This window comes from Erithacus rubecula, assembly GCF_903797595.1.
Source record: "Erithacus rubecula genome assembly, chromosome: 8".
Taxonomy (NCBI): Eukaryota; Metazoa; Chordata; class Aves; order Passeriformes; family Muscicapidae; genus Erithacus; species Erithacus rubecula.
The window spans coordinates 29,140,058-29,154,223 of NC_136659.1; the positions used below are offsets into that span (position 1 = coordinate 29,140,058).

The 14,166-nt window shown below is 37.6% G+C and overlaps 1 protein-coding gene across 1 annotated transcript in view; it reads left to right on the forward strand.

Annotated features, from left to right (window-relative positions):
* The window catches only part of CCDC93 (CCC complex scaffolding subunit CCDC93), a 31,437-nt gene extending 17,647 nt beyond the window's left edge, over positions 1–13,790 (forward strand). The window contains exons 12-23 of the mRNA XM_079310527.1: positions 717–833; positions 2,232–2,294; positions 2,466–2,539; positions 3,043–3,124; positions 3,800–3,871; positions 4,947–5,018; positions 5,287–5,395; positions 7,554–7,636; positions 10,573–10,610; positions 11,484–11,568; positions 12,227–12,340; positions 13,495–13,790. Of these exons, the coding sequence (XP_079166653.1) occupies positions 717–833; positions 2,232–2,294; positions 2,466–2,539; positions 3,043–3,124; positions 3,800–3,871; positions 4,947–5,018; positions 5,287–5,395; positions 7,554–7,636; positions 10,573–10,610; positions 11,484–11,568; positions 12,227–12,340; positions 13,495–13,548 (963 nt within the window). The 3' untranslated portion in view covers positions 13,549–13,790. The remainder of the gene's footprint in view (positions 1–716; positions 834–2,231; positions 2,295–2,465; positions 2,540–3,042; positions 3,125–3,799; positions 3,872–4,946; positions 5,019–5,286; positions 5,396–7,553; positions 7,637–10,572; positions 10,611–11,483; positions 11,569–12,226; positions 12,341–13,494) is intronic.
* The last annotated feature ends 376 nt before the right edge of the window (positions 13,791–14,166 follow it).

Here is a 14,166-nt window from a genome sequence, read left to right on the forward strand (position 1 = left end):
AATTTCTATTTTTTTTTTTTTTTTATAAATAATGTTTCTGTCAGCTTTGCTTTCACAATTCAGAGAGAAGAGGAGATTGGCTCCAGATTGCTGTCTCTATTATGCATTTATGAGACACTCTTGGCAATGCAGGCTGGATTGAGTAGTTCTAAGGCTGGTGTCAGCAACACACGTGCAGACACACAAAAAGCCCCAGGGTGGTAAATGCATCTACCACACTGAGAATGTCATTGTCATTCAGCATGAAGATTCATCCAAGCCTCTATTTCAGAATACACTATTGTTCAAGGCTTCTGAAAATTCTGGAGTTACTTATTGGAGTATAGGACATCTCTGATTCAACAAGTTCAGTGAATACCAATGCTTAACATGTTTTTTAGTACTCATACTTTTTCCACTGAAGAACTCTACCAGGTTTGACTATAATGCTGATGCAAAAAAAAAAAAAAAAGTCCTCTAGTACACTGTAGTATTTTCCACCTGTGTCAGGGCACCTGACTTTTTTAGCTTACTTTACTTGTAAATTTGGGAATATAATTCAGTTGTTCAGCTGTTTCCTTATTTTGATGTGAATCAATAAGTCATTCTTGTGGATAGTGAGACACAGTTCTTGATAAGGAATATCATAGGTGTGTCCCAGTTTGGTACTTCCTGAGCTGCTGAAGAAGCAGAAAGCAATGCTGAGGTCCAAAAGGTTTTTGTTATTGTTTTTTCAGCAATCTGAGCTTTCTGCTGAGGAGCGGCCAGAAAGGCTTGGAGCTGCCCAGCAGCACAGAAGGAAGGTGGCATCTCTCAACAAGCAGATTTTGCAAAAAACCAAACTCCTCGAAGAGGTAAGCACTGTGTGTGTAGTAAAGAAGAAAACACTGATAGAAGTGGTTGATCACAAAGTTTTTGCCATCCAGAAAATATCTGCAAAGTGTCTTCTGCACCAGCAATTTGTCATGCTGAACACTGATTTCTCTGAAGGTCTTGCTTGCATTGCCCTTGGATTGTGAGAATGGGTTGTGTTCTTGGGGCAGTTAGCTCAGCCTTAATTTAGGGGAGGACCATGCTTTTGTCATTTTAACGGTTGAGGGCCCTTTAATTCTGTGCAGCTTGTTTTCAGTACATAACAATCTCAGTGCTGTTTTTATATGGGGAAAAATGTACTAACAGCTGCAAGCCAAATATAATCCTTTTATCACTTCACTAAAGTAAAAATTTCCTGACTGAATTTTATTTGTCACTTGCCAAAAGCAGCTTTTGAAATCAGTGACAGTCAAGAACCCCACCATTCAAAAAATATTTGTGGAGTTCTGGCTTCAATACTGCAGTAAGCTTTGGCAAGATATCTCAAAACTGGTAATTCACATCAGTTTTCATGAGATGTGGACTGCAGACTTAATTTTTTTTTTCAGTTAGTAGAGTAAGAAACTTTCTTTTATAATTTGGCTGTGGAAAGGGAAGAGTGGAGCGTTAAGTCACAGCTCTGTGTTGTGAACAGCAAACTAAAGCAGCACGAGAGGAAGTGGAACTGAGCTACATGTGCATTTTTTGTTTGCTCACTTTTGTTCTACTTTTGTAAACCACATCCCATTTCTGTTCTTACTATTTTCAGTGTTATCTTAAATCAAAAAGAGTTTAAAGAGGGATGTTCGTCTAAAATTAACCTCTGTAAATTAATTGACAAGTGAAATAACTAATATTTGATTATAACACATATTTTGCGAACTGCCTTAATAGACTTTCCATAGTTGCACAGAAGGAAACCATAAAGCAGCTTAGTTATTTGGTGTGAAAATATCTGTGGTTTGGTGCCATGGTGCTTCTGTGCAAGTCTTGAATTGCCCTGACTTATTTGGAGAAATATAAAATGGAACTCATTCTTAGGCTGGTGTTAAACTAGGCCAGTACAACCAGGCTAGAAAAGTTTGAGAAATTTAGCAGAGATTCTGTCCAATAAGTCACTATTCTGTTGGCCTCTATTTTGTAAAAGCTGTTGTTTATTCTGGGACTTTACACACCTAAAAGATTAGGTGGTAAATGTCTGCTGTTAGTGATTAAATATTCAATCAGAATTCTTGCAGTCAGGTGCAGGAGTAGCTGACAAGAAAAGACAGTGTTTGTTATGCTTGGCCTGCTCTTTGACAGACAACCATTATGAACAGCTCAAATATTCTCTGCTCTCCATTACAGGTGTAATTAGTGTGAATATAGAATCCAACTCTTTCTTTTCTCTTTCATAACAGTTGCAAGCTAAATGTGCTGATCTGCAGGCAAAATGTACTGAAGCAAAAAAGACATTAACAGAGGTAATCTTTGTTTTTTTTCTGTGCTGTTTGTAGCTGAAACTTTTTTTAGAAATTCTGTGCATGAAGGGATGTATTAAACAGTGAAGGTGTTTGTCAGCTTAACTCACTGATTTCATGGTGTGGGCAAGTTAATTTATTATTTACCAATTTATTATTAATTGTAACCCTTAGGTTAAGAGTTACAGTGAAAAGCTGAACAAGGAATTGGCAGCCTTAGAAACAATAGAATCCCAAGCAGATTCTAGGTAAGTTTCTTCTTTTGTTACCTTTGAAATTATGAAAAACAATGTTTTTCTAAATGAAACATTGAATGTTTCTTGGTTTGTCAACCTAAACAAATAACTAAAATTTAAAAATTAAAATCATTCTCTAGCTTGCTTTCCACAGACAGGGAAATATTGCAATAGGACTCAGAATGAAGTGTCAGTCTGTAGTTCAAAATAATTATAAGTGTTTAAAGCAGAAAAACCATAGACACATCTGACAAGTAGATGAGGCCTTCTTGATTGATTTTGTTCATATTTGAAGCCTTCTTCTCACATAAATTAAATAGAAGTCTCTCAAAATTTTCTCTGTAATGAGGTCAAAACCTAGTAAAGCCATCAGTGCTGATATGTGGGGTTTTAATTTACCCAGGTTTTGTTGTAAATTTATTTAGAACTAAGCTTGTTTTAATATATGTTAATTCTCCAGCTGTTTAAATTAGAAACTAAAATTCTAACATAGTTTACTGGATCTTCAAATTTAGTATATTACAGAGTCTGCGAGCACTGGTGGCCATGAATGAAAACCTAAAAAGCCAGGAGCAAGAGTTCAAAGCACATTGTAGGGTAAGTTCCAATGTCTCCTAGAAGGGCTAATTTAACACTTGGTAAATAACTCACCTTACAGATGAGTTGTTGTTTCACTGCTTAAGTCCTGTGATTGGTGTCCTGTACTGCTGTGTTTATGGACTGCCCAGAGATTGGGTCAGAGAGAATTGTTTTCATCTCCTTCTATTCCACCAATAGTGGATGAAATTTAATAGAATCAAAATAATTGAATAGTATTCTGAGGCCTAGTCTGAGTGTAGAACCTTGCTTTCCTACATATTACTTTGGAAAGCTCTGAAAGATTGTACTGGAAACTTCCTTGCAAGGAGCTTTAGGTTCATTCATTTCTCCCATGCCACACATCACTTTCCCATGTCACACTGCTGTAATGTTGCTTTGCTTTTTCAGCTTCATTTTCCGTGTCACTCATTAGTTGTCATAGCTGAATCTGGTATATTTGCAAGTAAGAAATAAATCTGTTCTTGTGTTTGATAAAAGCAGACATTAATGCAGTGAATATTAATGGCTGCCTTACCCTTACTCAGGGAATGCTGTTTAATATTCCATATTTAAATATTATCTGAGTGGTCAGTTCTGAAATTTTGTTAGAAGTTGTCAAGACCCTTCTCTCCCCTCTTAAGAGAAGAGGTCTCAGTTAAAAAAAAAAAAAATCAACTTTTGTTTGTTTTAAAGGAAGAAATGGAGAGATTACAACAAAATATTGAGGATTTGAAAGCTGAAGCAGCAGAAAATGGAGAGGAACAGGTAAAAAGTCTAAGTTCTTATTTTCAAATTGCATTTTGAAATGTTTAAGAGTTTCTGACTTTTGGGACATTCTTATAAGCATTGAAGTATCTGCTGGAATATCTAAAAAGCTCGGTAAAGCCACAGTTCAGGCAAATAGTCCTAGAAATACAAGAGTCTGGAAACAGCAACTGCATTATCTGTTATTTTTACAGAATCCATGGGGCTCTGCTCATAGATGCTTTTGTGGCTTTTAATTCTTTCTTTGTAGTATCAGAGAAGAATCCCTGGGTGTTGTGCTAAGAGCTGTGCATATAATCTGACAGAAAGAGACCTTCCTCAGAAAGAATGTCTGGTTTGGTTGTTTTTTCTTAGATCCTTTTTCTGAAGGATGAAAGCACAAGCTCAGTGCACTGCATGCAGTGAGCAGCTGTCAGAAGTTAGGCTTTAACACAAGTGCATCCAGTCTGATGGCAATGAATAATGAATGAACAGGAAAGGAAAAGCTTCAATGACTCTACTTGCAGTGGGTAAACATTTGATGCATTCATGCCTCTGGAACAAGGCAGATTACAAATTCCATGATGCTGTTCTCCTTCTCAACACAGCATGAAAAAATTAAAGTGCAAATCAAAATCTTAAATTTTTTAGCAAGAAAAAGTTACCTTGAAATCCACACTGTAGGAAATCTAGAACACATGCCAGGGGTTTTATATTCTGCTCAAGTGCCTTGTTTATTCTTAACTCTACCACTGAATCAAAGTGAAAACACTCAGACAAGGGGTACTGACAGTCTTTGGATTTGTATCTTCTTTTAAAGTGTGACTGTTGTAAAACAGTGCAAAAACTGTTGATATTTTAAAAGTTAAAATATCAAAAATTAAAAGCTATCTAAATGTCCTTGATTACAGCACATGATGTCAGGCTTTTAATAGAGATAATGAATTATTATTTTTAAAAACCCCAAACAACCAAGAGTGGTGTTGTGGGAGCCAAAGATGGCAAAATCAGGAAACAAACCAAATCTGCCCATTTTTGCACTGCAGCTCTTCTATGCTACTCTAATACACAATTGTTTTGGGTTCTCAACTTCCAGGAGCCAAATAAGATTATAGAACAGCAGTACAGAGCTGAGAAAGAGAAACTTCAGAAGATCCGCCTGCTACTGGTGAGTAACTCTGTGTTCTTACTTGTACAAAATTGTCCATGTTTGGCTTATCTTGTAACTTCTGATAGTTTGTTTCATTGTTCTAATTTTAACTAGTGTTTCTGTCACAAATCAATTGCAAAAAAACCAAAAGAATTGATCCTCAGCCAATGCTTTTTGCTTTTAAAATCAATTCTTTAATAACAAAGTATTGCTTGGGGGGCTTCATCCATTTTAAGAAGAGAACAAGAAGAGGCTTTGTTTTCTCCCCTCCTAACTTTCTATTCAGGCACGAAGGAACAGAGAAATTGCCATTTTACAGCGCAAGATTGATGAAGTACCCAGCCGAGCTGAGCTCACACAGTATCAGAAGAGATTTATTGAACTTTACAGTCAGGGTATGTATATCAAGCAGGAGCATCCTGCTGAAGGCTAAAGCCCTGAAAGGAGGGCACTTATAGATGAGGTTGCTGTATGTTTGAATCGTGTTTAATTAATTTGCTTTACCATTACATTGCTTTCATTGTTTCCACTGACATGCCATAACTGGCTCTGGACCAAAGAATGTCAAGAACTACAGAGTAAAAACAGTCACTTGAAAGGATTGGTTTCTTTCATGTTTTATTAACACAGTCCTGAATATCTTGGAACAGAATACAATTTATCTTTAGCTGTTATGATCAGAAATTCTAAAATTGGAAAAGATGCAAATGGAGTAACATTTCAGAGTTGTTTCATTACACTGATAACAGACTAATACACTTACTGGTGTATATATTTAACTAGCTTGTATGTTAGCATAAGGAAATCTAGCTGATGATTCAGAGATGCTCTGGAAGGGTGAGCAGTTCCAAAATGGTTATCTGAGTGTGATCCAAATCCCTTGTCCTGGTGAGGCATCTGCAGTGGCACAGTCCTGTGCTGTCCTCCATGTGTATTGTCTAACTCAGTACATGAAATAGGTCCAGTACTTCTCCCCTCTTTGCTGTCCCATGCAGTTTATTTAATCAAGTCCAGCTATAAAGAACTTGTTGTTTTTTATTAAATTTTCTGCACATTCTCTGTCATGTCTAATGCAAAGGCTCTGGTCAGAGCTACCTGCTCAGGAGATGGAGCTTCCTTTCTATCTGAAGTACAGAGAGACCAGCTTCAAAGAGACTTGTGCAGCTCTGGGTGTAGCTTTAGGATGCTTTGAATTTTATGGGACTTTGTTTTCTAAAGTACAAAGTGTGAGTAGTATCTCAGGATAACCTGAGTGATACAGGCTGAGCTTCTAGAGAAATTGAGATGGAGCTCTCTAGACAGTTTTTCTGTGGATTGTGATCTTTTTGGAAGTTTTTCATTTAGCCAGATTCAGGTGACCTTCAGTTGCCAAAACACATTTCTTTTTTTAAACTTTGCTTCAAGGGGATAGAGGGCAATCTTCAGCACTAACTTCAAATCTTAGTGATTTTGTGATTTTTGTACCATAATCCTTTTCAGTTACAATATTCGGTGTTTTGGTTCTGACCTAGCTGAACCTCTTCCATTGAAAACATTCAGGACAATCAATGAGCCAATTGGTTCCCTCTTCCTCTTCTCCCTTTGTCTGTTTTACCCTGCATGGGTTCTGCTGTGTGCCCACAAGGCTCCATAAGTTGGCACAACTTTCAAGCAGAGTGGAAATCTTGAAAGTTTTTCTGAGTTAATGTGGAATCAGCTCATGAAAGACTTGTGACTACCAGAGCTGCTGAAGAACAGAAAGAGTTGAATGCAGGAAATGGTTTGGGAAAGGCCTCTTTCATTTGGCAACAGTTCTGCAAATCTCAGACTAATGAGCATGATTTCACTGAGGTTTATCAGTTTTAACCTATACTCTTTTTCCAGCTTCTGGTTTCTAGCCAGAAGCAGTTTTGCTGCCTGTTGAACTCTTTCCTTGGGAGTCACAAATATATTGGATTTCCTTAGGCATTGAAGAACTAAAGACTAGGGGAACACTCAGCAGATTTGTTTACCATCTTGTCAGAGCCTTGCCTTGCCAGCTGACCAACATCTGCTGTAACCACTTAAACCAGAAAGTATTATTTAGTTCTGCACCATGCATAGATTATAAGAAGGTAAAAAGACTTGAAAACAGCAAAAGCTTTGTTAGTCATCTTGCACTATAGCTTGACATTTGTAGCCTAATGCACTTTTTTTCACACAGTACTACCAAGATTATGTGCTCTTCCCTGTGCCCCTCCAACACCCCAGGCTGTGGGCAGCACAGCTGCCTGGCTGCTGCAGGGGAAGGCCTGGGAAGGAAGCAGGAGCAGGCAGCTGATGGTGCCAGTGTGTGTTGGCAGAAAGGCTGTCAGCAGTTGGGGCTTAATTTAGACACTGAGCTGTGTTCTTATTAGAGATGATAGCTGGAAACCCTGCTGAGAGAAACTCTGGAAGATATTCCTGCTGCATGTACATTAGTGTGTTCCATTATTGATAGTGGAAAATATGTTAGATAAAGCCTACAGGGTATTTTTACAGATTCCATTTTACCTCATATTCTTTTATTATTCTACCCCCTTTTTTTGTTTGCAGTCTCAGCAACTCATAAAGAAACAAAGCAATTTTTTACTCTTTATAATACACTGGATGATAAGAAAGTATATTTGGAAAAGGAGGTAAGGAAATTTTATTACTATTTTCTGGGTATTCAGACTGTGGGGAAGGAAATAAAAAGTTTTTGCATGACTTACCATATTGAGTCCTATCAAAGCAGAGTTACTGGTCTTTGTAAACAAAAATGGAACAACTGATTCATAAGAATATTTGTAATCTTGGAGGAGAAATGGTCTGTGTTGTACAAGAATTGCTGTTAGTGCAGCATATTTAAACCACTCACTGTGCTCTCTAAACATGAATAACATTTGATCAGCAAATACCTGTCTTGCTGTCACAGCACCAAATCACCCTTTTTTCTCCTTTTAGTCAATACCTTTTATTATGAGCTCAGACCACAGCAAATTCCAGCTGCTGTCAGCAACATCAGATTTAGTTCTCAGGGTCTGAGCTGCCTACACTTAATTTGCTGGTGATTTTACTGGGTCAGAAGGATAGTTTTCATGAAAGAATATTTTTTCCCCCTCTTCTTTCCCATATATGTAGAGTTCACTTCTTTCTTGGGCATAACTGAGATTTCAGTCTTCTTTTTTGCAATGACAAGTGTCTGATTTCAGTAAAGATGGAGAAATAGGAAACAAGAGGAGATAAAAAATATGACTTTTGATTCCTCAGGTTTCTCTGCTTATTCTAATGAAATAAGAAAAGATTAGTGAGTTTTGCATTATTTTGATATGTTTCTTTAGTTTGTGAGACAAGCAGTGTCAAATTTCTGACTGTGTAAAGACACTTTCCAGTGTCCTTTCCCATCCTGTTTTGGAGATTGTGAGCAGCCATTTCCTTCCCTTAAGCAGCTGATTCTAATCCATGTTTGGGAGTTTTTATTTTTTCCATTCAGAAAAGTCACATACCATATTTTAAAAAATGCATGAAGTAGAAGCTATATTATTTAACATGACCTTAACTTCTCCCCTACATTAGCATTTAATATAGATTTATTTGCTTAGGGTTTTTGTTTTATCTTCAATTTTTTTTTTTTTTTTGGAGGGCAAACCTGAAAATTTAAAAATTATAGAGAGACTGGTTTTGAAATGGGGACATAAAAAGCAGATTATAGAGAATATAGAAACATAATATAGAACAGATTTATTTCCCTGCTGTATAAACCAGGAGTATTCTTGCCAAAATAATGTGATTGTTTTGGGGGTTCACAGGGGGAATTCTGAATGTCTTCTGATGCCAACTCAGTTAAATGTATAATATCACTGAGATTTCCTTGAGATGCATTTAATATTAGAAGCAAAGTTTCAGCAAGTAAATATTGATAAAAAGTGTCTTTGGCATCTGTACCTCACAAAGATTTCTGGAATATGTTTGCACTTTGTCTTGTTCCTGGGCTTTGGGGAGCTTTTTTCCCCCTTTTGTTCCCCAAACCAGCCCCTTTGTAAAATATGCTGAGCATCATTGCTTTAAAACAATAATAGTAGATAATTATTGTACAGTTGAATTTTGGTTATGACACGAAGGTCACTGTGATCATGGCTCATATTTAATCCTATTTTGAGAAAGATGCATTTTTTAAAGTCTTCAAAAGTAATTTTTTTCATAATATCTTTCAGTGTTTGTGTATGCTGATTCACTGCAGTGTAACACATCCACACTCTCCCTGGGCACTGGTTGTGCAGCACTGCTGTGCAGTTACTTTTCCTGGCTCAAATGTGCTGTGGTATAAACTGTAATTATGTTCTCAAGCACAGGCTTAGTGGAAATATCTTGAGGCAGGGATGTGACCATGGCAAATCTGGATGAGTTATTCAGTAATTTCACTGCTGTAAATAGCAGGAATTCTTAAGCACCTTGGCTGCCTGGGAGCCAGCTCAGAATTTGTTTGAATTTTCCAAGGGAAGGTCAGAAACACCTGCAAATTCTGCCATGACTATTGCTATCTCATTCAGGTGGAGGATTTTAGATTTAAGAAAGATGAGTTCAGCTTTCTGTGGCAGTGGGGCAGGTGATTCTGTTTGCAGCCCCTGGGTTTGCCTAATGCAGAACTCTTCAAATACTCATCCAAAGGAGAAACTGCTCAGAAGGCTTAACCACAGGAGACCTGCAGGATGTATTCAAAGCTGAGAGAAAGGCTCACATTAATTGCCAGTTGTTGAATTTTAATGCTCTCAGCAATATGTAAAAAACAGGGAAAAAATCAAAGACAGTTACATAGGATGTATTCCATGTAGTTTTATTAGTTGGGGGCTTTATACAAGCAGCAAAATATTCGTGGGATGCTGTTATAAATGTCAGTTTTTATCTTCACTCAGTGCAATGTTTCTGTCTTGTAAGAGAAGCCACACCTCTGAAATGCCATTCTGTCCTTTTTACCAGTTCACCTTTTAGCATCCAGTAAAATACACAAAAGCAAAGTGAGTAATGATGCTTGGCTGTAGGAAACCTGCAAACCTCACCTGCACAAGGACAGCAGTGCAGGAATTCCCTGCTGCTCCTGCACTGCTTGGAGAGTCTTCAGAGCCTTGTGTGGAAATAGTTCTTCAGAATCTGTTGAGGCAGAAGTGTTTTTTTCCTTGTTTGTTTGTGATGTGCTTGTGCACAGTCACTGTTGAACTCTGGACCAGCATCTGCAAGGTGCTTTTGTGTCAGTTTTTAACACATGTTGAACACATGTACAGGACATTTTACTTTATTGCTTTAGTTTGGGAAGGCATCATGCTCAGTGGTATAATTGAGTGCCAGTAAAATTAAAAATCTCAGTTGTGGTCCAACGCTTCTGCTTCTGACATTCCACCAGTGGGATAGATTTTACTAAATCAAAAGGATTGTGGTTTATCTTCTGAAAGAAAACTCGTGATTTTTGTACATCTGTCTGCTTTTGAGGGCATTATGCAGTAATGCCTTTTTTTAAACAAAAATTCATCTTACTGTCTGTGAAAGCTCATTCCAGAAAAGATAAATGTGTATTTTCTTCTTTTTTTTTTTCTTATAGGTTAGCTTACTGAATTCTATCTATGACAACTTCCACCAGTAAGTTATGGATCTTTATCTCTTAATAGTTGCAAAGAGTGGTAGAAGTGGTTAAACAAATGGGAGTAGGCATCGGTTACAAAGACTAAAAATTTCTTAGATTTTATAGTCATAAACTGATTTATAGAATAGTTTATTAACTCTGTTTAAGCCAGTTTGGGGAATCATAGACTTGGAATTATGTAACTTTTATAGCCAACATATGTTTTTAATGTCTGACTCTTTAGATGTGGAAATTCAGTCATAAATTTCCTGGAATTAATTTAAATTTTTTCCTCCTTTTTGTGGAGTTGTGGTTATTACATTATATACAGGGACTGTACATTAGACTGGGACATATTTCAGACATGTTTATTATAAACTACCTCTGTATTTGAAGATTTTGGTTTAGTGTGCAGTCTAGGAAAAATTGTGGTTGCCTTGGAAGTTCATGGTCAAATATCAGTCTGTGAATCAGCCAGTTTATTTTTGTCTAATGATTTCAAGTTCTAAAATGACTTCTAGACTTTCTCTATTACAATGTGAAATAATTTTGTATAACATTCGCTGTTCTCCTAGACCACTATTCACAACAGAGGCTTTTCTTAAAAAATTGTGTTTTAATTTGGTTATTAGCAGTTGCTTTCTGTACAGCACATGAGAGGAAGGAACAGACTGGAGGAGACAAGAACACCTGAGATGGGCTCTGAGCTCCCTCTGCGCCCCTCTCTTTGGTAGCTTACACCAGCTGCACTGTCAGTGGTACCAGTGATTAAAGGGATGAATTTTTACACTCTAAGCAGTGAGAACTTTGGACATGGGTAGATGTGCAAGACAGCTGCAGCTGAGACACAGTGTCCCACATCCCTGTCAGGTGCTCCCTTTTCTTTCCAGAGCCATGGCATCGTCCGGGTCTCGGGAGCAGTTTTTGCGGCAGATGGAGCAGATTGTAGAAGGCATCAAACAGAACCGAATGAAGGTCTGGCTCCTCTCACTTTCTTTGCTAGAACCTGGGAATTATCTCAGCAAAACCTCTTGGATAATAACTGGGCATAGAAAGATCCATTATATGAGGTGCAAATTAGGCAAGCAACCAACAAGCATTATTTCTTTACACATTTGTCAGAAACTTCTCACCACTAAATGTCAATGAATAGAGTATGACAGAGGTGTTATAACACCTCTGTCCTGACAGGAATCTTATACCCCTCAACTTCATTACTGGCAGTGTAGTGATTTAAATGCCTGAGACAGCTGAATGCCACTGAAATTAGTGACAACTCTTCCATTTGGACTGTGTGGGTGCAGTCAGACCTGCACCTCAGGCAGTTTCTCAGTCTGTGGGAGCTGATTGAAGCTGCTTTCTGCTGCTGCAGAGGGTCAGGGGCACCTCAGCATCCCAACCATCATGTGCCCCTGTCCCAGTTGCACTGACAGTGCCACTGGTACTGAGACTTCAGCATTAGGCTTTTAATCCTTAAGAGCTGACCTAGATGTTCACTGCATTACAAGCATGAGCCAGGGTATCATTTATGAAGTATCTGTCTCCCCTTGTGTGTTATAGATAGTTGTTCTTATGCAGTGTGTCCATGTGTATCCCATACATAAGATCTCTTACCCTTCTTGCATACCAACAGATGGAAAAGAAGAAGCAAGAAAACAAAATGAGAAGAGACCAGCTGAATGATGAATACTTAGAGCTTCTAGAGAAACAGAGGCTTTACTTCAAAACAGTGAAAGAATTTAAAGAGGTAAGAACACTTCTGCTATGTTCAACTGTCGTGTCCAGTGACCCATTTTGATGTGATTTTGCATTAATACATGCACAAGATTTCCTGATGTGATGCTTATCCTGATGTATCTTGGTTGTTTTCTCTATGTGAATCTTGGACTCTGAATTTGATTCTCGAGTTCTTTCACTGCTAGATTGGCACCTGTCCATGTTATAGGGAGAGGTTATCAAGCAAGTGGTGTATTTAGGTTTTCAAGTGGAATCTCTTGAAGATCTATGAGCAGTTAGGTATTGGAGCAAAGAGGGGTGTGGAAATGTGTGTGAATAAGGAGGAAGTGCAGGGTCTTGGTCATTAATTTTCAGGAACCAGCCTTGTTGCCTGATGGCTGTGAAAGCACTGTATAACACTTCATTGATTTAGCCTTTCCCAAGCTTTTAATCATCATGGGCTTCTGTTACTTGCTGTCTCCATGAGAATGAATGAATGAAAAGGAATGCTGCAGGCAAAATTGTCATTTGGCTTCATATGTTTGAGGAAAAACACCTTTGTGTAATTATTCCTGCTTTGTTCTGAGACAGCTCCTTCCTGTTTCACACAGTGTACTCTGCTGAATGGCAGGGGTTGTTCAGCTAATTGTCTGTAATTTTGCATCCTACTTGCAGAATGTAGGTAGATTTATTTTTAGGTTTTTTACCTATTTTTTTCCATTGCCATGTGAGGGTATTTTTTCTCAACTCTGCTACTATTAAAAATAAAAGAAGTCATGGTCATGGCACTGAACACAGGTGTACTTATGTAAATATATTTCCTGACTGAGTTGTTCCCTGACCACTGACTCTGTCCTGCAAAGTTCCAGATCACCTACAAGTAATTTCCATTTCACATTTATTCTATTTATAAGTAAAAAGCTGAGTTTGCTTTAGCTACATGTAACAACTTCAGATGGGTGGTCAAGTGTTCCTTCTGGCTTACATATCATAAAGTTTAATGAATATTGCCATTGGAATAGCATAATGGATCAGTCAGAATTATCTTCAACTCATCACTAGCTGCAGGCTGCTTTGGATTTTGGAGATGTTTCAAAATGAAAGAAAGGGTTTGGCTCTGATGTGGAGGTCCAGGTAGCAGAGTTAGGAGCAATTCCTCCTTACATGTTTGCTCTCTGTTCTCAGGAATGCCGTAAGAATGAAATGCTGCTGTCCAAGCTGAAAGCCAGTTCTTCCTGAAGAACTCCAGCTGGGGAAATGTATAGAAGATTGTCCAGTCCATTGAATCTCTTTTGTGAGGTGACAGTTATAACTGCAATGTAGATGTATATATATAGATATATATAAAAAATATATATACACACAGCTGTAAAAGTCTGTTTTTTCCAATATGTGTTCAGTTTACATTCCCTCATCACATGGCTGTATTATTCATTATTGCCTCCACTACACAGTAAAGAGTTAACACAGCACAGCAAAATCTAATTTTATTTATTTGGGTTTGGGGTTGGTTTATTTTTTTTTTCCTGCAGTAAGGACAGTGGGAATGTTTTTTATTTGGGTTTTAATGCTGAATTAGGTGAAAATTCTGGAGTAAGTTTACATGTACTGTGTAGTATGTCCACCACCCCACAGGATGAGCACTGCAGAATGCAGTAGTTTATAAATTTTGGCTCAAAAAAAAGCCCACAGAATGAGGGTCTTCAACCAGCTAATAACTTCACATTATTTTAGTTTACACTCTAGCTATAGATAGTATTCTAAAAGATAACAATTAATTTCTAATGGCTAAGAAAAACTTACCTTGGATAATTCCTGGTGTAAAATTATAGATCTATATTTTTATAAAGTCTAGCT